The sequence below is a fragment of the Hyperolius riggenbachi genome, chromosome 5, assembly GCF_040937935.1.
Source record: "Hyperolius riggenbachi isolate aHypRig1 chromosome 5, aHypRig1.pri, whole genome shotgun sequence".
NCBI lineage: Eukaryota > Metazoa > Chordata > Amphibia > Anura > Hyperoliidae > Hyperolius > Hyperolius riggenbachi.
The window spans coordinates 368,238,533-368,261,910 of record NC_090650.1 but is presented as its reverse complement, the minus strand read 5'-3'; the positions used below and the strand labels follow the sequence as shown (position 1 = coordinate 368,261,910).

The 23,378-nt window shown below is 46.4% G+C and overlaps 1 protein-coding gene across 2 annotated transcripts in view; it reads right to left on the bottom strand.

Moving 5' to 3' along the window:
* The window catches only part of ZC2HC1A (zinc finger C2HC-type containing 1A), a 141,085-nt gene extending 121,953 nt beyond the window's left edge, over positions 1–19,132 (bottom strand). The window contains exon 1 of one of the 2 annotated variants that reach the window (XM_068234843.1): positions 18,981–19,132. In XM_068234843.1, the coding sequence (XP_068090944.1) occupies positions 18,981–18,996 (16 nt within the window). In that variant the 5' untranslated portion in view covers positions 18,997–19,132. The remainder of the gene's footprint in view (positions 1–18,980) is intronic. The other variant, XM_068234840.1, reaches the window with a different exon arrangement.
* Positions 19,133–23,378: the final 4,246 nt, after the last annotated feature.

The following is a 23,378-nucleotide window of genomic DNA, read 5'->3' as shown; positions in this document are numbered from 1 at the left end:
TCATATATTTTAGATTCAAATACACACAACTGAAGTAGTTCAAGCCTTTTATTGTTTTAATATTGATGATTTTGGCATATAGCTCATGAAAACCCAAATTTCCTATCTCAAAAAATTAGCATATTTCATCCGACCAATAAAAGAAAAGTGTTTTTAAAACAAAAAAAAAAAAAAGTCACCCTTCAAATAATTACCGTATTTTGCGGACTATAAGACGCTCCGGACCATAAGACGCACCCAAGTTTAGAGGACAAAAACAGGGTAAAAAAAAAAATACTAAACTTGGTGCATCCATGGTGCAGGGGCATCTAGTGGATCTTCTCTCACCCAAACTGTCTATCTAAGCTATAGTAACACCCATTTACACTAATCCCACTGCCCCCAAGCTGTAATAACCCCCACTTACATTAATCCCACTGCCCCCAAGATGCAATAACCCCCCTTACACTAATCCCACTGCCCCCAAGTGGCAATAACCCCCATTTACAATAATCCCACTGCCCCCAAGTTGCACTAGCCCCCACTTACACTAATCCCACTGCCCCCCAAGCTGCAATGACCCCCACTTACACTAATCCCACTGCTCCGCAAGCTGCAATGACCCCCACTTACACTAATCCCACTGCCCCCCAAGCTGCAATAACCCCCACTTACACTAATCCCACTGCCCCCCAAGCTGCAATAACCCCCACTTTCACTAATTCCACTGCCCCCCAAGCTGCAATAACCCCCCACTTACACTAATCCCACTGCCCCTAAAATGCAATAATAACCCCCACTTACTCTAATCCCACTGCCCCCAAGTGGCAATAACCCCCACTTACACTAATCCCACTGCCCCCAAGCTGCAATAACCCCCACTTACACTAATCCCACTGCCCCTAAAATGCAATAACCCCCACTTACTCTAATCCCACTGCCCCCAAGCTGCAATAACCCCCACTTACACTAATCCCACTGCCCCCCAAGCTGCAATAACCTCACCTATACTAATCCCACTGCCCCCCAAGATGCAATTACCCCACCTATACTAATCCTACTGCCCCCCAAGATGCAATAACTCACCCTATGCTAATCCCCAATCCCCCCAACAATCATTTAGCATGCATATACTGTGATGCAAAAGGGCAGAGCAGAGAGTGGAAGCTGCAGCTAGCACTGTGACAGTAGTATGGTCTCTGCTGATCGTCCTGCCAAGCAGATAAGGGACGCAGTGGGAAGTGCCTGCTGTGAACACCCCCCACCTCTTTGTTACTTACTATCATTTACTCTGTACTGGAAGCCGAAATGAGCCATGCCTGCAGTTTCTGGAATCTATACCCACGGCTCCAGCGCGTCTGACTCCCCGCACTCAGGACACAGGATAAAGGCAGGCAGCCGGCGCTGACATTAGTTGCTTCGGGGGGACACTGCACCAAAGCCCCCGATCCCCCAATCAAACGCCGCTCAGCTCCAGTGTGTGTGCCGATCCAATTACCGGTAAACACTTCCGCATATCATTCTCTAAGCGGCCGATCCAATTCCCGGTAAACACTTCCGCATATGCCATTCTCTAAGCGGGTTGGCCAAATCTACGTACAGCAGGGGAGAACGAGAACACGGACCTTCTGCAGGAAGCTGCAGAAGGTCCGTGTTCTCGTTCTCCCCTGCTGTACGTAGATTTGACCAACCCGCTTAGAGAATGGCATATGCGGAAGTGTTTACCGGGAATTGGATCGGCCGCTTAGAGAATGATATGCGGAAGTGTTTACCGGTCCTGGAAGTGTCCTCCATTCAGTTGCAAGAACTTTCAAGCACATGCGCCGGGGTTAAAGAAAGGGGGAGGATTCACTGATTGCTATTGCCGCGGGGACACATAGGGGGACACTGGCGTCTGTCCAAATGTAGTATTCGGACTATAAGACGCAGTGACTTTTTCACCCCATTTTTGGGGGAGAAAAAGTGCGTCTTATATAGTCCGAAAAATACGGTATGTTCAGTTATGCTCTCAATACTTGGTTGGGAATCCTTTTGCAGAAATGACTGCTTCAATGCGGTGTGGCATGGAGGCAATCAGCCTGTGGCACTGATCAGGTGTTATGAAGGCCCAGGATGCTTCGATAGCGGCCTTAAGCTCATCCAGAGTGTTGGGTATTGCGTCTCAACTTTCTCTTCACAATATCCCACAGATTCTCTATGGGGTTCAGCTCAGGAGAGTTGGCAGGCCAATTGAGCACAGTAATACCATGGTCAGTAAATCATTTACCAGTGGTTTTGGCACTGTGAGCAGGTGCCAGGTCGTGCTGAAAAATGAAATCTTCATCTCCATAAAGCTTTTCAGCAGATGGAAGCATGAACCCACTTTTGAACCAGAAACAGCGACAGAAGCGCCTGACCTGGGCTACAGAGAAGCAGCACTGGACTGTTGCTCAGTGGTCCAAAGTACTTTTTTCGGATGAAAGCAACTTTTACATGTCATTCGGAAATCAAGGTGCCAGAGTCTGGAGGAAGACTGGAGAGAGGGAAATGCCAAAATGTCTGAAGTCCAGTGTCAAGTACCCACAGTCAGTGATGGTCTGGGGTGCCATGTCAGCTGCTGGTGTTGGTCCACTGTGTTTTATCAAGGACAGGGTCAATGCAGCTAGCTATCAGGAGATTTTGGAGCACTTCATGCTTCCATCTGCTGAAAAGCTTTATGGAGATGAAGATTTCATTTTTCAGCACGACCTGGCACCTGCTCACAGTGCCAAAACCACTGGTAAATGGTTTACTGACCATGGTATTACTGTGCTCAATTGGCCTGCCAACTCTCCTGACCTGAATCCCATAGAGAATCTGTGGGATATTGTGAAGAGAAAGTTGAGAGATGCAAGACCCAACACTCTGGATAAGCTTAAGGCCTCTATCGAAGCATCCTGGGCCTCCATAACACCTGAGAAGTGCAGCAGGCTGATTGCCTCCATGCCACACCGCATTGAAGCAGTAATTTCTGCAAAAGGATTCCCGACCAAGTATTGAGAGCATAACTGAACATAATTATTTGAAGGGTGACTTTTTTTGTTTTAAAGACACTTTTCTTTTATTGGTCGGATAAAATATGCTAATTTTTTGAGATAGGAAATTTGGGTTTTCTTTTCCATCCGCTATGGTGAGCGGTGATGCTTCGCCGCTCCCACTAGCGTAGTCAGGGCAACGTGGGAGGCGGTGCGATAGCTCCGCCTTCCCCACATCACGCAGGTCAGGCGTGTCTCTGCTTCTTGGCAATAGGTGGATGTGGGAGGGGTGAGATGATCGATGTTTTAAACGTCCCTATGAAGTATTGGTAGCGCAGTTTCCCATTAGGTCCGCTTTGAGGACGGACTGCAGGATTGGTTGATGCAGAAATTCAAATGTGATTGGTTACTTGCACACCATGCTATGTATATAAAGAGCTTTGTATGTCAGTGTAAACTTGATGGCTAACAGCTCAGCTTGATAAAGGGGTGGCTGCCCTGAAACGTTGTTATGACAGCTGTTATGTGCCAATAAAAGAGCATATACTTACGTTGATGGTGTCGGATTCACCTTTATTTCCAAATAAAATATTGGAGCCATACATTGTACTAGGTACATTTTTAAATCGTTGCAATAACCAGGACAAACGGGCAAAAAAAATGTGTGGCTTTTATTCACAGCAGAACGTTTTATTTTAACACTATAACGGCCAAAAACTGAGAAATAATGCATTTTTTTATTTATTTTTCTTATTATTCATGTTAAAATGCATTTAGGATAAAATAATTCTTAGCAAACTGAACCTCCCAAAGAAAGCCTACTTAATGGCGAGAAAAAGAAGATATAAATCATAACGCTGTGATTAGTAGTAATTAAGTTATTGGCGAAAGAAAGTGAGGAGCGCTGACAGTTGAAAATTGCTCTAGTCCTAAAGGGGGAAAAAACCCTCAGTTATCAAGTGGTTAAAGAAGATACAGTAAAGAAACAACATGTCACATGACATCTCCTAGAACAGTGTTCCCTAATCCTGTCCTTAAGGCCCACCAACAGTACAGGTTTTGCAGGAAACCACACACAATCACAGGTGGGGTAATTAATGTCTCAGCAAAGTTGATTAACTACCTGTGTGGATTTCCACAAAATATGCACTGTTGGTGGGAATTAAGAACAGGGTTAGGGAACACAGTAAGAAGACACTGCTTTTCCACAGAATTTAAAGCAAACCTGAGCTAAAAATAAACTGATGATGAACAAGTCTATCTATAGTTGTACCGTACTCCAAAATATGACTTTCCTAGAATGCCTCAGGTTTATTTTGTGTTTAAAGCTAGTGTAAGAAAACAAAACCAGATACTCACCTATGGAGAGGGAAGGCTCTGGGCCCAATAGAGCCTTGCCGCTTCTCTCACGGTCCCCGCATTCAAGCGATTTCACCCACATTTGAATCCCCCACCGCATGTGGCTTTGAAAGTCTTTTGGAGCCCGAGTGCTCCTGAAGATGGGAGACTCTATACTGTGCACGCGTAAGCGCCCGAGAGAGGGCATTCACGCATGCGCAGTACGGACATACACGGTCTACCCTTTGCCTTATTCCATAGAGACATAGCATAGAGTCCAGGTTAGAAAAATCAGTTTGCATAAGCAGGTCCATTTAGCACAACTACAACGCTTCCATCGCTCCCTCAAAACTAAAGGGCCCTTTTACACTTAATCAGTTGATGTGCGTTAGTATGCATTTTTTCCATAGCAGTGCATTGTAAAAAAATTCACTTAGAAGCGTTAAAGAGAAGCTCCGACCAAGAATTCAACTTTATCCCAATCAGTAGCTGATAGCCCCTTTTACATGAGAAATCTATTCCTTTTCACAAACAGTCCATCAGGGGGCGCTGTATGACTGATATTGTGGTGAAACCCCTCCCACAAGAAACTCTTGAGTACGTACACCTGGCAATTTCCTGTCTGTGAACCTTGTTGCATTGTGGGAAATAGCTGTTTACAGCTGTTTCCAACTGCCAAAAAAGCATGCAGCAGCTACATCATCTGCCAACAGTAAAAATGTCACCATGAATGTCAGAATGTAAATCAGGGATTCAAAAGTTTTACAATGGGCAAACACTGACTAAATCATTTATACATAATTATTGTAAAAATTAAGCACTTTTTTTATTACATTATTTTCACTGGAGTTCCTCTTTAAGTGTAAAAGGTGCCATAGGAAACATGGGCATTACTTCGAAAATCAGTTTTCTTTCAGTTATAACAGAGCAACTGATTAACAGTGATATGGCGAACGGTTCGCCGTCGTTCATGAAGTCACGCACATGCGCAGAAAGTGCCCGGCAACAGAAGTGCGATCTAGGACGCGGTCCGCCGGGCAGCGCAGGCGTACTACTCCTGGTCAGAGCGACCCCGAAGTAGTAAACCCCCCAGGGATTCAGAGATGTTCGCCGGCGAACGGTTCAGGAACCGTTTGCCACATCTCTACTTGTTAAGTGTAAATGGGGCCTCACCTAACGCTGACCATACACATAACAATTTTTTCGATTCAACAACTTTGATTGTTTTTATTTTTTTTCCCTCGCTCAAATGAAAATTTAGACTCTCCTAAACAATATACCACACACATGTTCCATTTTGCCACAATCACAACAAAAACGTTTGAATTAAAGATGTAAATTAGATGTAATAAAAATATAATTTTTTATTTATAAATGTGTATTGGGTGCTCTGTGCCATCAGTGCTATGTATAAAGGGAACACAACCAACCTTATAAAATGTATCGTACATTAATAAATCTATTCCTCATTTATTTTAATCAATAAAACTACCGTACATTTATAACAGTGAAGAAATACATTCTTTCTGATGCATCACTTTGACAAATAAAGTTTATTTATTCTTGAGTGTAAACTTAAAGTGTATTAGGTCGAATGACTTTCATACAACCCCCACCACACACCATTCCATTTCTGCCAAAATGTATCTGATTTTTTCCAACCTTTCCAAACCATTTTGATTGAGAAAAACGAAAAGTTCAATCAAATTTATCGCTCTAAGAAAAAAAAAAATCTCGATTTTCTCACACAATTAAGCGTTTTAATCAAATTGGGGTAAAATCAAACAGAAAAATTGTAACATGTGGCCACCATAAGGGTAGGGGAGCTGAGGGCACCAGGGAGTGGCATGTGATCAACGGAAATTAAAATGGCTTGAGACACTTTTGCACACCTGCTTCTGTTGCAGCGGTAGTGCTGTATTGGAGGGTGAGCCCAGAACTAAGGCCCCGTTCACACTGCACGCGTTTTCAGCCGCGTTTTGGAAACGCATGCAGGTGGCCGACACGCACGACATCAGACAGCATAGAGTGCACTGTCTGATGTTCACACTGCATGCGTTCCGGACCTGTGCGGTCCGGGAACGCATGCTGCATGCAATTTTTGTAAAAATGCATGGCTGTCCCATTCACTTTTCAGTGATGGGATCAGCCACGCAACGCACACAAACGCGGATGGCGTGCGTTCGTACGCGTTGTGTTCCGCACGCATGGCCATCCGCGTTTGTGATGTGAACAGGGCCTAAAGAGACTCCGTAACAAAAATTGCATCCTGTTTTTTTATCATCCTACAAGTTCCAAAAGCTATTCTAATGTGTTCTGGCTTACTGCAGCACTTTCTGCTATCACAGTCTCTGTAATAAATCAACTTATCTCTCTCTTGTCAGACTTGTCAGCCTGTGTCTGGAAGGCTGCCAAGTTCTTCAGTGTTGTGGTTCTGCTATGAACTCCCCCTTCTAGGCCCCTCTATGCACACTGCCTGTGTGTTATTTAGATTAGAGCAGCTTCTCTCTTATCTCTTATCTTTGACAAGCTGGATAAATCGTCCTCTGAGCTGGCTGGGCTTTCACATAGTGAGGAATTACAGACAAGGGCAAAGCTGTTTGCAGGAAGAAAAGAGCAGCCTGAAACTTCAGTGCATGAGAGATGCAGGGGGAAAGAAACACGCAAATGATCTCTTGAGATTCAAAAGGAAGGCTGTATACAGCCTGCTTGTGAATGGATGTATTTTCTATGTGTGGACATACTGTACATCAACCTACTTCCTGTTTTGGTGGCCATTTTGTTTGTTTATAAACAAACTTTTAAAAACTGTTTTAACCACTTTTCATGCGGCGGGGAGCGGAGAAATTGTGACAGATGGTAATAGGAGATGTCCCCTAATGCACTGGTATGTTTACTTTTGTGTGATTTTAACAATACAGATTCTCTTAAAGAAGGTTTTTGCTGGTGAGTGTATATGTACTGTAAAGATTGCCCCCTCCAGTGTGGCAATGGACTTGTTAAAGGAGAACTGTAGAGAGAGGTATATGGAGGCTGCCATATTTATTTCCATTTAAACAATACCAGTTGCCTGGCAGCCCTGCTGATCCTCTGCCTCTAATACTTTAAGCCATAGGCCCTGAACAAGCATACAGCAGATCAGGTGTTTCTGACAAATTTGACAGATATGACAACATTTGCTGCATGCTTGTTTCTGGTGTGATTCGGACACTTCTTCAGCCAAACAGACCAGCAGGGCTGCCAGGCAACTGGTATTGCTTAAAAGGAAATAAATATGGCACCTCCATATAGCTCTCACTACAGTTCTCCTTTAACAGTGCATGCTCAGTTCCACTTTAAAGGGAAGGTTCAGGGAGGGGATTAAAAAAATAAAAATAAATGTCCACTTACCTGGGGCTTCCTCCAGCCCGTGGCAGGCAGGAGGTGCCCTCGCCGCCGCTCCGCAGGCTCCCGGTGGTCTCCGGTGCCCGACCCGACCAGGCCGGCTGCCAGGTCGGGCTCTTCTGCGCTCCATTTCCTGGGACTTCTGCGTCCCACGCCGGCGCGCTGACGTCATCGGACGTCCGCCGGGCTGTACTGCGCATGCGCAGAACTACTGCGCATGCGCAGTACAGTCCGGCGGACGTCCGATGACGTCAGCGCGCCGGCGTGGGACGCAGAAGTCCCAGGAAATGGAGCGCAGAAGAGCCCGACCTGGCAGCCGGCCTGGCCAGGTCGGGTCGGGCACCGGAGACCACCGGGAGCCTGCGGAGCGGCGGCGAGGGCACCTCCTGCCTGCCACGGGCTGGAGGAAGCCCCAGGTAAGTGGACATTTATTTTTTTAATCCCCTCCCTGAACCTTCCCTTTAAACCACAACTATAACAACGCAATCCAGCTTTGTGTATTCTGGCTGGACTCCCACTATTGTGATCATACCACAAACTCATCTACTTCATGTATTCCCATCAACAAAAGTTACAGGCAGAACTGCTTAGGGCTCTTTTAGAGTGCAGCATTGTCTGTGCTAGCAGAAACACATACACACTTAAGGTGCGTACACACATGCGACTATAGTCGTTTGAAACGATCGTTCCCCGATCGTTTCAAACGACGATCGTTTAAAAAAAAGCAACCAACGATCATTAAGTCTAACAACGGACGAGCTAGATCGTTAAAAACGAACGATCTAGCTTAGTGGATTTTTCCAACGACGATCGTTTGCAAAAGTAGTACATCGTTGGAAACGGTCGTTCGTACTAGGCACATGCGCATTTCGCTATTTCTCCATGAAACTTCTCATTTTTATGCGCAAGCGCAATAGTTGCTTTACGTGATGTAATGTTCGTTCTAACGATCAGATCGTTACACACATTTAAAAACTAACTTTACTTAGGTCGTTCTTTCATCAATTAAAAGTTCGTTCGTCGTTCACAACGAACGATCGTTGTCGCATGTGTGTACGTAGCATTAAGGTCCGTACACAAGCCGGACTGGAGGCAACGACGGGTCCGTCGTCACCTCCCGCTGGGTGGGCGTTCCAACGACAGTCCAGCGTGTGTACGCACTGAGCAGCCGTATCAGTCCGCCGACAGTGCGTACACACGCCGGACTGTCGTTGGAACGCCCACTCAGTGGGAGGTGACGATGGACCCATCGTTGCCTCCAGTCCGGCGTGTGTACGGACCTTTATTCACATTCCCCTTTTCTTTTCCCCCATTTAGAGCTATAAACAGAATGGGCATCACAAAGGTGAGTGGAAGCATGGCACTCGCAGGAGAGGGTAGCAAAGCTTCTGAACTAGGAAGTCCAGCTAAATTCCTGGGGCGCACAAAAGAAGGGTGCATACAGTATAATACTACGGCGAACAACTGTAAATCACCAAATACTTTTCATGACTGATATAATTTGTTCTGAGAAAACCCTATAATCTTGTAAATAATCATTACAGAGGGACCCGTTTTAAAAGATGCACAACAGCAAAATAACCTTTAAAGAAAAACATTTCGTTGTTACAGCTAATACAAATCCTACAATAAATCTGCAGTTTCCACTTCCTGCTTTCATAGAAGCAGACATATTATTAACATTATGTGCTTTCAAACGAGTTTATCTGCCATGGCAGTCAGGTGACAGGTGAGAGAGAAAAAATTACAGCTTGTGATTAGACACAAATGAGGGGGAATTAGACAGGCTAAACTCTCTAAATTAGCGCTGGGTAAACTAAGGCCCGCATGCCGGATTAGACCTGCTTGCGCTGTTACTCAGGGCATCACATGACACGATGTCAGGACGTGCCATCGTATTACATTACGTCTCCATGGCAACAGGGCGTCACATGACATCGGGACGTGCCAGCTTGTAATACGCTGGCACGTCCCGATGTCATGTGACGCCCTGTTGCCATAGAGACGTGACTCTGCCCGGCAACCAGGTGAGTTTTAAGTCTACCCTAGCTACCGCCTGCTCGCAACTCTGCAGGGAAGCAGGAGGTCCACAGCATGTGACCCGGGCCACAAAAAGTTTCCCCAGGCCTGCTCTAAATACATCCAGGGTGCATTTCTCTGTTTTTCTTCTGTCCTGTGCAAGAGTTCAGGTCCACCTTAAAGCATAAGAGTGTAGCGTGTGTACAATGGCCCCAATGCATTGGCAACGAATCCAGTCTTCAAAGGAGGATCAGCACCTCCAAATATTATAGCTCTTAAAACATAGCTCTTTTATTCAAAATCCATTAAAAAGAATAAAAAGGGCAGACAAAGTGCAGGGCTGATATCCAGCGACAGCCCGTTGTTTCAGGCCAAGCAGCCTGTTTTCAGGCTGGTCAGACCCACACTGAATCAGATTGCACAAACACACATCTTATATACAAGAATTGGACCAATTAGGGATGAGACTCGCAAGGAGGACCGGATAGGGAACTGCAAGAGACCCAGGGGCCAGCTGTCGCTGGACATCAGCCCTGCACTTTGTCTGCACTTTTTACTTTTTTTTAATGGACTTTGAATACAAGAGCTATGTTTTAAAGGGAACCAGAGAGGAATGAAATGGGAAAATAGAAAAAAGCTTTTATACATACCTGGGGCTTCTTCCAGCCCCATAAGCCTGGATTGCTCCCACGCCGCCATCCTCCGCTTCCTCTATCGCCGCTACTGGGTCCCGTCACTTCCGGCGGACGCGGCCAATTGTCCGCATCACAGGGGCTCCCACCATACCCTTACGCATGCGGCTGCGCAGTAGGCAGCCACAAGCGTAAGTGTATGGAGGGAGCCCCTGTGATGCGGAGAATTGGCCGCGTCCGCCGGCCGACTGGCGGTAATGACTGGACCCGGTACCGGCGGATCCAGGCAGCGGAGGACGGCGGCGTGGGAGCGATCCGTGCGTATGGGGCTGGAGGAAGCCCCAGGTATGTATAAAAGCTTTTATTTTATCCTCTCTGGTTCTCTTTAAAAAGGGATACTATAGGGGGGTCAGGGGAAAATGAGTTGAACTTACCCGGGGCTTCTAACGGTCCCCCGCAGACATCCTGTGTTGGCGCAGCCACTCACCGATGCTCCGGCCCCGCCTCCGGTTCACTTCTGGAATTTCAGACTTTAAAGTCTGAAAACCACTGCGCCTGCGTTGCCGTGTCCTCGCTCCCGCTGATGTCACCAGGAGCGTAATGCAGGCGCAGTATGGTCTGTGTCTGCGCAGTACACTCCTGGTGACATCAGCGGGAGCGAGGACACGGGCGTGCAGGCGCAGGGGTTTTCTGACTTTAAAGTCAGAAATTCCAGAAGTGAACTGGAGGCGGGGCCGGAGCATCGGTGAGTGGCTGCGCCAACACAGGATGTCTGCGGGGAACCATTAGAAGCCCCGGGTAAGTTCAGCTCATTTTCCCCCAACCCCCCTACAGTATCCCTTTAAGAGCTATAATACTTGGAGGAGCTGACGCTTCTTTGAAGACTGCACGATACAGTCTGAGGGGTACTGAAGGACGGCCAGGTCGTAGCACTCCATTATTTCCTGAAGTACATGGGTGCTGATCACACCAGGAAGATTGGCAAGTGATCCAGCCTGCTGTATCATCTCATTCAAGCGCATGCACACGTATCACTGTTCTCCTAATCGCCCCGCTCCACAGTAAGAGAACGCATCACCGGCCTGAAAGGTAGCAGAATGTCTGTACAGCAGTGTTCCTCAGCCCAGTCCTCAAGGCACACCAATAGTGTTGGTGCTCGAATTCTACATATCAAATCTGGAATACCGGAATACGGCTGAACAGCACAGATCAGCACCATTTCAGTACCGAACAGGGTCAGTTCCCTTACTTGTGCTTCACAGGACTCCATACTTCCTTCTTCTGAATTTGGAAGGAGGAACATCACAGTCATGTGAGGCACAAGTAAGGGAACTCCCCCCTGTCCACTTGTTCGGTACTGAAATTGTGCTGAATTGTGGGTTGTAGTAGGGAATTCCGCATATGATATGCCAAATTCAAACACCAACATTACACTTTTTGAGGAGATACAGAGGCAGTAAATCAACTCTGCTGAAACACTAACTAGCCCACTTGTGAGCGATTGTGGTTTTCTACAAACCAAGCACTGTTGGTGGGCCTTGAGGACAGGGCTGGGGAAATCTGCTGTGCAGCACTCATCCCCAAAACATCACATGAGCTTTCTCTGTGGGCAACAGTCCTTGTACAGGTGTATGAGGATTTAGACTGTGGTTGAGACATTGGTCTAGGACTATGGTAGGGGACAGATTAACAAGCTTCTCTGAGTTCCATATACATAATGCAGAAGACACAAGAGCAACATAAATGCATGGTAATAAATACTTCCAGGCACAAATAAGTTTCCCTGCTTTTTTCATACATATTGTATTGCAATTTAGATGTAATTCAAAAGGCTCTCAACAGAAAACCTAACAGGGAACAGTTCTCCAATCAGAGCACCAAGTACAACTTAAATCATTCTAATTGGCTGAGAAGTTGGGGTGTAGTTATTTCTACTTACCCAAAACCTAAAAGTTGTAGAGGGTTCAGTCATTGGAGAACTGTCAAAACAGCAACCAATAACGTTAGCGCAACTTCCCTATGAGGTTTCCTGCTGGGTCATCTCAACCATACTATCTATGATATTTCTCCATCCATAACTCTGTTCAGGGTGTCAAAGCAAAATTGCAGGATACGAGTGATGACCCTTAGAACACTGCACCACCAAACCAGCGGGTACACTTATACCTGCCATCACTGTTGCAATGCCTCGGCCCATTTTCATATTTTGTAATCAGAATTTGCACCCTGAGGCTGGTTTCACACCAGAAACAAGCATCAGTGATGTAGTACAATGCACCCGACACACCGTATCTCACTATCAAAAACAGGCCTTCAGGGAACACCTGTCTGGCCACAGGCCAAGCAGGAAGTAACTGCAAGCAGGAAGTGACACGTTTGCAGTCACTACCTGCTTCAGGTATGCGGAAGTGTATTGTTTAAATACACTTCTGCGCATGCGATCCGCGACATCGGGTAAGTAATTTTTTTAAAATCCATGTGTTGGTATAGACTAAAATACCTTCCGGGCCGACGCAGATCTCCGCATCTCAACACAGCGCCAACATAGTTCTTGACCTGCGTCAGAGATGCTGTGGCGAAAACGGCACTTCCGTTGCGTCATAACGTCGCAATATGAAAGTCTCTGTAGATTTTCAGTGCACACCGGTGGGGTGCGGTAAAACACAGCACCACACCGTCTCAGTGTGAAAGGGCCCTCAAGGAAAAGTATACAGGGAGTGCACAATTATTAGGCAAGTTGTATTTTTGAGGAATAATTTTATTATTGAACAACAACCATGTTCTCAATGAACCCAAAAAACTCATTAATATCAAAGCTAAATATTTTTGAAAGTAGTTTTTAGTTTTAGCTATTTTAGGGGGATATCTGTGTGTGCAGGTAACTATTACTGTGCATAATTATTAGGCAACTTAGCAAAAAACAAATATATACCCATCTCAATTATTTATTTTTACCAGTGAAACCAATATAACATCTCAACATTCACAAATATACATTTCTGACATTCAAAAACAAAAACAAAGCAGTGACCAATATAACCTTTCTTTGCAAGGACACTCAAAAGCCTGCCATCCATGGATTCTGTCAGTGTTTTGATCTGTTCACCATCAACATTGCGTGCAGCAGCAACCACAGCCTCCCAGACACAGAGGTGTACGGTTTTCCCTCCTTGTAAATCTCACATTTTGTTAAGGGCCACAGGTTCTCAATGGGGTTCAGATCTGGTGAACAAGGAGGCCATGTCATTAGTTTTTCTTCTTTTATACCCTTTCTTGCCAGCCACGCTGTGGAGTACTTGGACGCGTGTGATGGAGCGTTGTCCTGCATGAAAATCATGTTTTTCTTGAAGGATGCAGACTTCTTCCTGTACCACTGCTTGAAGAAGGTGTCTTCCAGAAACTGGCAGTAGGACTGGGAGTTGAACTTGACTCCATCCTCAACCCGAAAAGGCCCCACAAGCTCATCTTTGATGATACCAGCCCAAACCAGTACTCCACCTCCACCTTGCTGGCGTCTGAGTCGGACTGGAGCTCTCTGCCCTTTACCAATCCAGCCACGGGCCCATCCATCTGGCCCATCAAGACTCTCATTTCATCAGTCCATAAAACCTTAGAAAAATCAGTCTTGAGATATTTCTTGGCCCAGTCTTGACGTTTCAGCTTGTGTGTCTTGTTCAGTGGTGGTCGTCTTTCAGCCTTTCTTACCTTGGCCATGTCTCTGAGTATTGCACACCTTGTGCTTTTGGGCACTCCAGTGATGTTGCAGCTCTGAAATATGGCCAAACTGGTGGCAAGTGGCATCTTGGCAGCTGCGCGCTTGACTTTTCTCAGTTCATGGGCAGTTATTTTGCGCCTTGGTTTTTCCACACGCTTCTTGCGACCCTGTTGACTATTTTGAATGAAACGCTTGATTGTTCGATGATCACGCTTCAGAAGCTTTGCAATTTTAAGAGTGCTGCATCCCTCTGCAAGATATCTCACTATTTTTGATTTTTCTGAGCCTGTCAATTCCTTCTTTTGACCCATTTTGCCAAAGGAAAGGAAGTTGCCTAATAATTATGCACACCTGATATAGGGTGTTGATGTCATTAGACCACACCCCTTCTCATTACAGAGATGCACATCACCTAATATGCTTAATTGGTAGTAGGCTTTCGAGCCTATACAGCTTGGAGTAAGACAACATGCATAAAGAGGATGATGTGGTCAAAATACTCGTTTGCCTAATAATTCTGCACTCCCTGTAGTGTTAGGCAGAGGAGATGAGAGTTTAGTGTTAGGCAAAGGAGAGGGGAGGACAGTGTTAGGCAAAGGATGGGTGGAGGGTAGTTTTAGGCACAGGATAGGGAAGGTTAGGCACTAAATGGGGAACAGGTAGTTTTAGGCACAGGATAGGGTAGATTAGACCTGGGATGGGTGGAGGGTAGTTTTATACCTGGTACACCATGCAATTTACCATCATATAGGCTATCATTCATAAAGCATTTCCGCATGCGGAAATGCTTAAAACAGCTGACTACCGAACACTCTGCAAAGTCAGCATTCATAAAGGCTCTATCCGCATGAAAAAATGACACTACCGAGCAGAGTGATAAATCACCGCCTTGTGCGGTGATTATCGGAACAAATGTAGCAAAATAAACAACAACAATCGAAGGAAGAGCTTACTTAACCCATTCCTTCCCAAAGAGCAATGTTACTCTATACAGCCAGCTTCTTACTATCTCTCAGGCCATCAAGAGCTGCATCTCACATTGGGAAAAAACAAGCTAATTTGCTGCAATCTCTAGGGATTTTAAATAAAATGCACAGAGGAAAAAGAGGTGGCCAGGCCCATAAAAAATGCCACACTCAGACTCAGTCCAACTTCAGGGACCCAGGCCCATTCAAGGGAAAGAACTTTCCAGCGATCTCCAGTGATGTGTACTGGAAATCAGAGGCTGAAAGTAGCAGAAGTTACCATGACCCTAGTCAGAGATGCAGTAACACCCCGGCAGTGAACCCAGTCGCCAATGCTAAGCCCCATGCAGTCACCGCATTGCTCTGCAATGCCCGCTCTATATTATTGCGAACCTTATTCAGACATGCGATTTTTCATGCATCACTGAAACCTGGATTGATGCCAATGCGGGCCCCACATTGGAAGCAACCATCCCATACAATTACTCAGTCCTAAGTGAGGGAAGACGAGACCGCAGAGGAGGGGGTGTAGCAATTTGAGGCAAAACAACTCTGCAGCTCAGAGCCCTGAATGTTGGCTCAACAAAGTCTTTTGAATGTATAGGTGCCCAGATCTCAGCTGGTAAAGGCTTCAAAATTTTAGTGGTTTATCGTCCCCCCGGAGATGCTGACCCATTCCTACAGGGATTCTCAGAACTTCTGGCAATGCTAACTCTGTCTTATCCGAGATGGATCATCCTTGGTGACTTCAACGTTTGGGCTGATAACACTCAATCACAAAATGCAAATGAACTAATAAATCTCATGGGTGGACTAGGCTTCACACAAGTTGTAAAATCTGCTACCCACAGAGGAGGGCATACGCTAGACTTACTGTTCCACCTTGGAATGGACATTAGTAACATAACAGTAACCCCAGTGGTGTGGTCAGACCATCACATAATACAGTTTACTATTGAACATCACCCTATCAAGCAGCTCCCTAAAGAAACAATCAAAATCTGTCCCCTGAATAAATTAACACCGGAGAGAATAACTGCCAACCTGGATTTTACAAATCTGCTCCACAGTCAAATGGACCCAAACACTCTAGTAACCCAGTACAACAACACGAACACGATATATGAAACACTTGACAGTATTGCCCCATGGCGCACCAAATCAGCAACCAAAAAGTAGAAAGCTAATTGGTTTGACAAAACCATCATGGATCTAAAAAAGAAAGGGCGCAGACTTGAAAGACAGTGGCGTAAATCAGGGTCTGAGGAGCACAAATCTAGCCTAATTAAAAACACCTCAGACAATACCAACAAGCAATAACCAAGAAAAAAAAAATCAGACTATCTCACACAAAATATCTACAGCCAACAACAGAGCTGGTCAACTCTTCCACACAGTGGAATCACTCTGCAATCCTTCCTGCCTAAAAGCCCCAACCACATTCTCCAGGGAAAGGTGTGAAGAATTCTCTGCCTTCTTCACAAACAAGGTGTCTACCATCCGTGCCAGCATTACACCAACATCAATTGACCACTGGACTTTGCATCTGCCTACTACCGTACCACCATGGCAAGTCTTTGACACTGAGTGAAGAAGATTTTGGAATTCTCATTCAAAGTCTCTGCCCCACTACCTGCGACCTGGATCCTGGCCCAACTGGATCCTTAATGCAGTGCCCAGAGCTGATCAGGCCAGCACTTCACAAAATCACTCAGTGCTCCTTGCAAAGTGGACTTTTCCCAGAAGAACTAAAGAAAGCGATCATAAAACCCCTCTCAAAGAAACCATCACTAGATCCTGATTCTGTAACCAACTACAGACCTGTGGCGAACTTACCATTCCTATCAAAAGTTATCGAGAAAGTAGTCGCCAACCAGCTGGAAGCCAGGCTTACAGATAACAACATCTTTGATATTTTTCAGTCAGGATTCAGGAAAAGGCACAGCATTGAAACGGCATTAGTCCGAGTAATGAATGATCTACTTACTGCAAGGGACAAGGTTGATTGCTCAATTTTGATTCTTCTTGACTTGTCTGCAGCATTTGATACTGTGGATCATGAAATACTAATCCAGCGACTGAAAAATTACTGTGGCCTAAGGGGTACTGTTCTTAGCTGGTTTCAGACCTTCCTATCTGGCAGGACACAGCAAGTATGTCTGGGCACACACTACTCTAATCCAGTGCCACTTCCCTATGGAGTTCCACAGGGTTCTGTACTATCACCATTACTCTATGCAGTCTACATGCTCCCACTGGGCAAAATAATCCAGAACTATGGCCTAGGATACCATTGTTATGCAGATGACACACAACTGTATCTGTCCTTCAAGCCTGGCACCCAAGACCCATCAGCATCCATAAATGCGTGTCTAGTGGATTTACAAAATTGGATGAACACCAGCTGGCTGAGGCTGAACTCTGACAAAACAGAGGTGTTGGTGGTAGGTGGTCCACACATGATGGATAAAGTTCAAAACGCTCACCACCTCAAACTAGCAATTGGGGAAGATACTGTACAGTATAAAGACTCTGTGCGAAACCTTCGGGTGATCCTGGATGGAAATCTAAAACTCAAACAGCAGAGATCAGCTGTCGTCAAATCTTCCTTCTTCCATCTAAGAAATATAGCGAAAATCAAACACCTTATCCCAGCTGAAGACCTACCTGCCCTGGTTCATGCATTTGTATCCTCCCGCCTAGACTACTGCAACGCCCTGTTCATCGGATCTACAGAAAAGGTTCTGCGCCCCTTACAGCTAGTACAGAATGCTGCAGCCAGACTCCTAGCCAATGCCCCCCGCAGCTCACACATCACCCCAGTACTGCAAACTCTTCACTGGTTGCCAGTAAAATGGAGAATCAATTTCAAGATCTGCCTGCTGACATTCAAGGCTCTACACAACATGGGACCCAAATACATAGCGGATCTATTGGAACTTTATGCCCCTCCACGCACCCTCCACTCTGCCAACAAGATGAAGCTGATTATTCTCAGGATACACTTAACATTTGGTGCTCGGGCCTTTTACTACGCAGCCCCTACTCTATGGAACTCACTTCCACAATCAGTACGAGAGGCTCCCTCTCTGGACAGCTTTAAAAAAAGGCTAAAAACTCACCTCTTTTCCCTAGCCTTTGAGACTGCATAATGCAGGGTCACAGTGCTTTGAGTCCCCAGGGAGAAAAGCACTATATAAATATTATTGTTATTGTTCTGCGCATGCGCACCGCAACACCAACATTTTTAAAATCCCCGCGTCCGCATAGAGTTACATGACTTCCGGTTTGTTGCATGTAAGCGCATTAACGTAGTTTTGTCCTAGCATCGGGGATGCGGTGAAAATGTCACTTCCATACTGTGGCAGTATGAAAGTCTCCATAGACATTCATTGCCCGGCGGTGGTGGGGTGTATCGCACAACATCAGCGTGAAAAGTGGGTAGACAGCAGTAATGAAGCTATTGATATGCCTATGCAGGAAAGAGCAAAGGGTAGTGAGCAGGACTGTCTTCCTAAGGTCCATGGGGTCACCATGAAGCTGACCTGTCCAAAAGACATTTCTTAGCAGAAAGCAAGCTCAGCAGATTGCAGCTACTGACAGATCCATCCATATGCATGAGTGGAAATAACACCAGACACTGATCACGTGACAGACAAGAACTCGCTGTATCTATATGCAGAGAGGGAGTGGATCATTCTGCATATCACGTCTCTGCACATCTATAATGTCACCAAGGCATCCATGTGCAGAGCGCAGCACCCATCCTCATCTGACATATCAGGCAATGCAGGCCCGATCCCTTCGGGAGACTGCAGGGTATCAGCAGAGGATGACAGATGACACAATCCCCCCCATCAGTCAGCTGGTGCCTCCTCCTGTCTCCAGGGCTGCCATCTGCAGAGAGACCTGCACAGAACAATGACCCCCTTCCTCTCCCACAGCCCCTCCTTACCTTCCAGATCCTCCATGCTGCTTCCCCAGTTCCCCCTAGATGGCTGCGCCGCTCCGCCGCACACTCCCGCTACCACGGCAACCGAACCACGCCCGAAGGGGAACAGCGAGCTGATTATTGGCTAGACAAAGCTCGTCACCAGGCACCGAACTCTCAACAATGGGCGGGGAGGGAAAGCTGTCCGTTACGTGACACTCCGATGTGGGCGTGTCCAAGCTGTCAGAATGGACGAGCCGTGCAAACTGAAGAAGAGATTAGACATCCTGCAGAACACGCCTCTGGGGCATGTCTATTATATCTAATACTGTCCTGTCTCTGAACAGCCTCCTCATGCATGAGGGCGTGATCTGTCCATTGAGAGGAATGTTCTAAGTCTTGAGGGGTGTGTCAGAATGGCATGCTTTTTGCCTGTCTCAAGAAAATCAATACACAAGTTTATTATACTGTCTGCGAGGTCTCCAGGTCGTCTTTTTCAAAACATGAGGGGCGTGTCCATGTGGCTCCTTCCACGTTTTATTAGTGGTGTATGAAGAGTGATGAGCGAAGGGAGGGGCGCACTAGGTGACATGCAGAGGGGCGTGTCTAATCAGCTGCTGCTTCGTCTGTAGAAGATGCACTTCTGTAGTGCATTGGGCAGCCGCACTGTCTGTGAATGCCCTGCCTGTCCCACCCCCTGAGGTGCTGATTGGTATAGTGTGCCCTCTGACACAGCTGCTCCTCCCACTCCTCTTGCTCGTCTCGCTCGTGTTCCTCGTTGTGGCAGCAGATTTGAATTGTGATGTCTCCCTCAGGCCAGCAGCTAGTGACATGCTCTGCAAGTGCGGCTCCCACATGCTTTGGGCAGCGGATGTAGTAAATATTGCTCTCCTTTTCTCACACATGAGGCAATATACGGGGAGTGGACGGTATAAGGAGGGTGTCTGTCCGCACGATGCATGCTTGGCTAGAATGTCAGGCATCTCATTGAGGAGCCAGATAGTGTGATTTCCCCCGATCCCAAGACCTCGAAAAATGGGCGTGACCACGCAACATAATGTGGGCGTGGTCATGGGTGGGGCCAAATATACATGATTTTAATATTGCTGTGAAAGGTCTGCCAGGGAAGTTTGAGCTCTGCCATAGTGCCCCCCCCTTCCCCCAAAATACATGTAATCTTACAGCATTTCACCAAAAATCCACATAATCTGGCAGAGGTTCTTCCAAAATACATTTAATCTGACAGCAGTGGTTCCCCAAAAATAGGTAGCCCCAGGTCTATAGGTGTCCCCAGAATAGGTGGCCAGGGGTATAGATGTCCCCAGAACAGGTAGCCAGGGGGAGAGATGTCCCCAGAACAGGTATCCAGGGGTATATGTGCCCAGTATATGTAGGCAGGGGTACAGGGCCGGTTCTAGACTGGCACATATGAGGGGGCAGTCAAATGGGTAGATGGGCAACATGTTCGAGGAAATTTGCGGCGACTAAAGTGGGCATGGCAAGTAAATGCACATAATGAGAGACAGCGTTTCACCAGTAAATGCACATAAGAGACAGCCTTTCACCAGTAAATGCACGTAATGACAGACAGCTTTTCACCAGTAAATGCACATAATAAGAGACAGCTTTTAACCAGTAAATGCACATAATAAGAGACAGCTTTGCCCCAGTAAATGCACATAATAAGAGACAGCATTTCACCAGTAAATGCACATAATAAGAGACAGCTTTTCACCAGTAAATGCACATAATAAGAGACAGCTTTTCACCAGTAAATGCACATAAGAGACAGCTTTTCACCAGTAAATGCACATAATAAGAGACAGCTTTTCACCAGTAAATGCACATAATGGCAAACAGCCAGTGTCCTCAGTATATGTAGCCAGCAGATATATGTGCCCAGTATATGTAGCCAGAGGTATATGTCCCCAGTATATGTAGGCAGAGGTATATGTGCCCAGTAGATGTAGCCAGGGTTATATGTGCCCAGTAGATGTAGCCAGAGGTATATGTGCCCAGTAGATGTAGCCAGAGGTATATGTGCCCAGTAGATGTAGCCAGGGTTATATGTGCCCAGTAGATGTAGCCAGAGGTATATGTGCCCAGTAGATGTAGCCAGAGGTATATGTGCCCAGTAGATGTAGCCAGAGGTATATGTGCCCAGTAGATGTAGCCAGAGGTATATGTGCCCAGTAGATGTAGCCAGGGTTATATGTGCCCAGTAGATGTAGCCAGGGTTATATGTGCCCAGTAGATGTAGCCACAGGTATATGTGCCCAGTAGATGTAGCCAGGGTTATATGTGCCCAGTAGATGTAGCCAGGGTTATATGTGCCCAGTAGATGTAGCCAGATGTATATGTGCCCAGTAGATGTAGCCAGATGTATATGTGCGCAGTAGATGTAGCCAGGGTTATATGTGCCCAGTAGATGTAAGCCAGAGGTATATGTGCCCAGTAGATGTAGCCAGAGGCATATGTGCCCAGTAGATGTAGCCAGGGGGTATATGTGCCCAGTAGATGTAGCCAGGGGGTATATGTGCCCAGTAGATGTAGCCAGGGTTATATGTGCCCAGTAGATGTAGCCAGAGGTATATGTGCCCATGGGTAGCCAGGGTTATATGTGCCCAGTAGATGTAGCCAGAGGTATATGTGCCCAGTAGATGTAGCCAGGGTTATATGTGCCCAGTAGATGTAGCCAGGGTTATATGTGCCCAGTAGATGTAGCCAGAGGTATATGTGCCCATGGGTAGCCAGGGTTATATGTCCCCAGTAGATGTAGCTAGGGTTATATGTGCCCAGTAGATGTAGCCAGGGTTATATGTGCCCAGTAGATGTAGCCAGGGTTATGTGTGCCCAGTAGATGTAGCCAGAGGTATATGTGCCCAGTAGATGTAGCCAGAGGTATATGTGCCCAGTAGATGTAGCCAGGGTTATATGTGCCCAGTAGATGTAGCCAGAGGTATATGTGCCCAGTAGATGTAGCCAGAGGTATATGTGCCCAGTAGATGTAGCCAGAGGTATATGTGCCCAGTAGATGTAGCCAGAGGTATATGTGCCCAGTAGATGTAGCCAGATGTATATGTGCCCAGTAGATGTAGCCAGGGTTATATGTGCCCAGTAGATGTAGCCAGGGTTATATGTGCCCAGTAGATGTAGCCAGGGTTATATGTGCCCAGTAGATGTAGCCAGGGTTATATGTGCCCAGTAGATGTAGCCAGATGTATATGTGCCCAGTAGATGTAGCCAGGGTTATATGTGCCCAGTAGATGTAGCCAGATGTATATGTGCCCAGTAGATGTAGCCAGGGTTATATGTGCCCAGTAGATGTAAGCCAGAGGTATATGTGCCCAGTAGATGTAGCCAGAGGCATATGTGCCCAGTAGATGTAGCCAGGGGGTATATGTGCCCAGTAGATGTAGCCAGGGGGTATATGTGCCCAGTAGATGTAGCCAGGGTTATATGTGCCCAGTAGATGTAGCCAGAGGTATATGTGCCCATGGGTAGCCAGGGTTATATGTGCCCAGTAGATGTAGCCAGAGGTATATGTGCCCAGTAGATGTAGCCAGGGTTATATGTGCCCAGTAGATGTAGCCAGGGTTATATGTGCCCAGTAGATGTAGCCAGAGGTATATGTGCCCATGGGTAGCCAGGGTTATATGTCCCCAGTAGATGTAGCTAGGGTTATATGTGCCCAGTAGATGTAGCCAGGGTTATATGTGCCCAGTAGATGTAGCCAGGGTTATGTGTGCCCAGTAGATGCAACCAGGGTTATATGTGCCCAGTAGATGTAGCCAGAAGTATATGTGCCCAGTAGATGTAGCCAGGGGGTATATGTGCCCAGTAGATGTAGCCAGGGGGTATATGTGCCCAGTAGATGTAGCCAGGGGGTATATGTGCCCAGTAGATGTATCCAGGGTTATATGTGCCCAGTAGATGTATCCAGGGTTATATGTGCCCAGTAGATGTAGCCAGGGTTATATGTGCCCAGTAGATGTAGCCAGGGGGTATATGTGCCCAGTAGATGTAGCCAGGGGGTATATGTGCCCAGTAGATGTATCCAGGGTTATATGTGCCCAGTAGATGTATCCAGGGTTATATGTGCCCAGTAGATGTAGCCAGGGTTATATGTGCCCAGTAGATGTAGCCAGGGGGTATATGTGCCCAGTAGATGTAGCCAGGGGGTATATGTGCCCAGTAGATGTATCCAGGGTTATATGTGCCCAGTAGATGTAGCCAGAGGTATATGTGCCCAGTAGATGTAGCCAGGGTTATATGTGCCCAGTAGATGTAGCCAGAGGTATATGTGCCCAGTAGATGTAGCCAGAGGTATATGTGCCCAGTAGATGTAGCCAGATGTATATGTGCCCAGTAGATGTAGCCAGGGTTATATGTGCCCAGTAGATGTAGCCAGAGGTATATGTG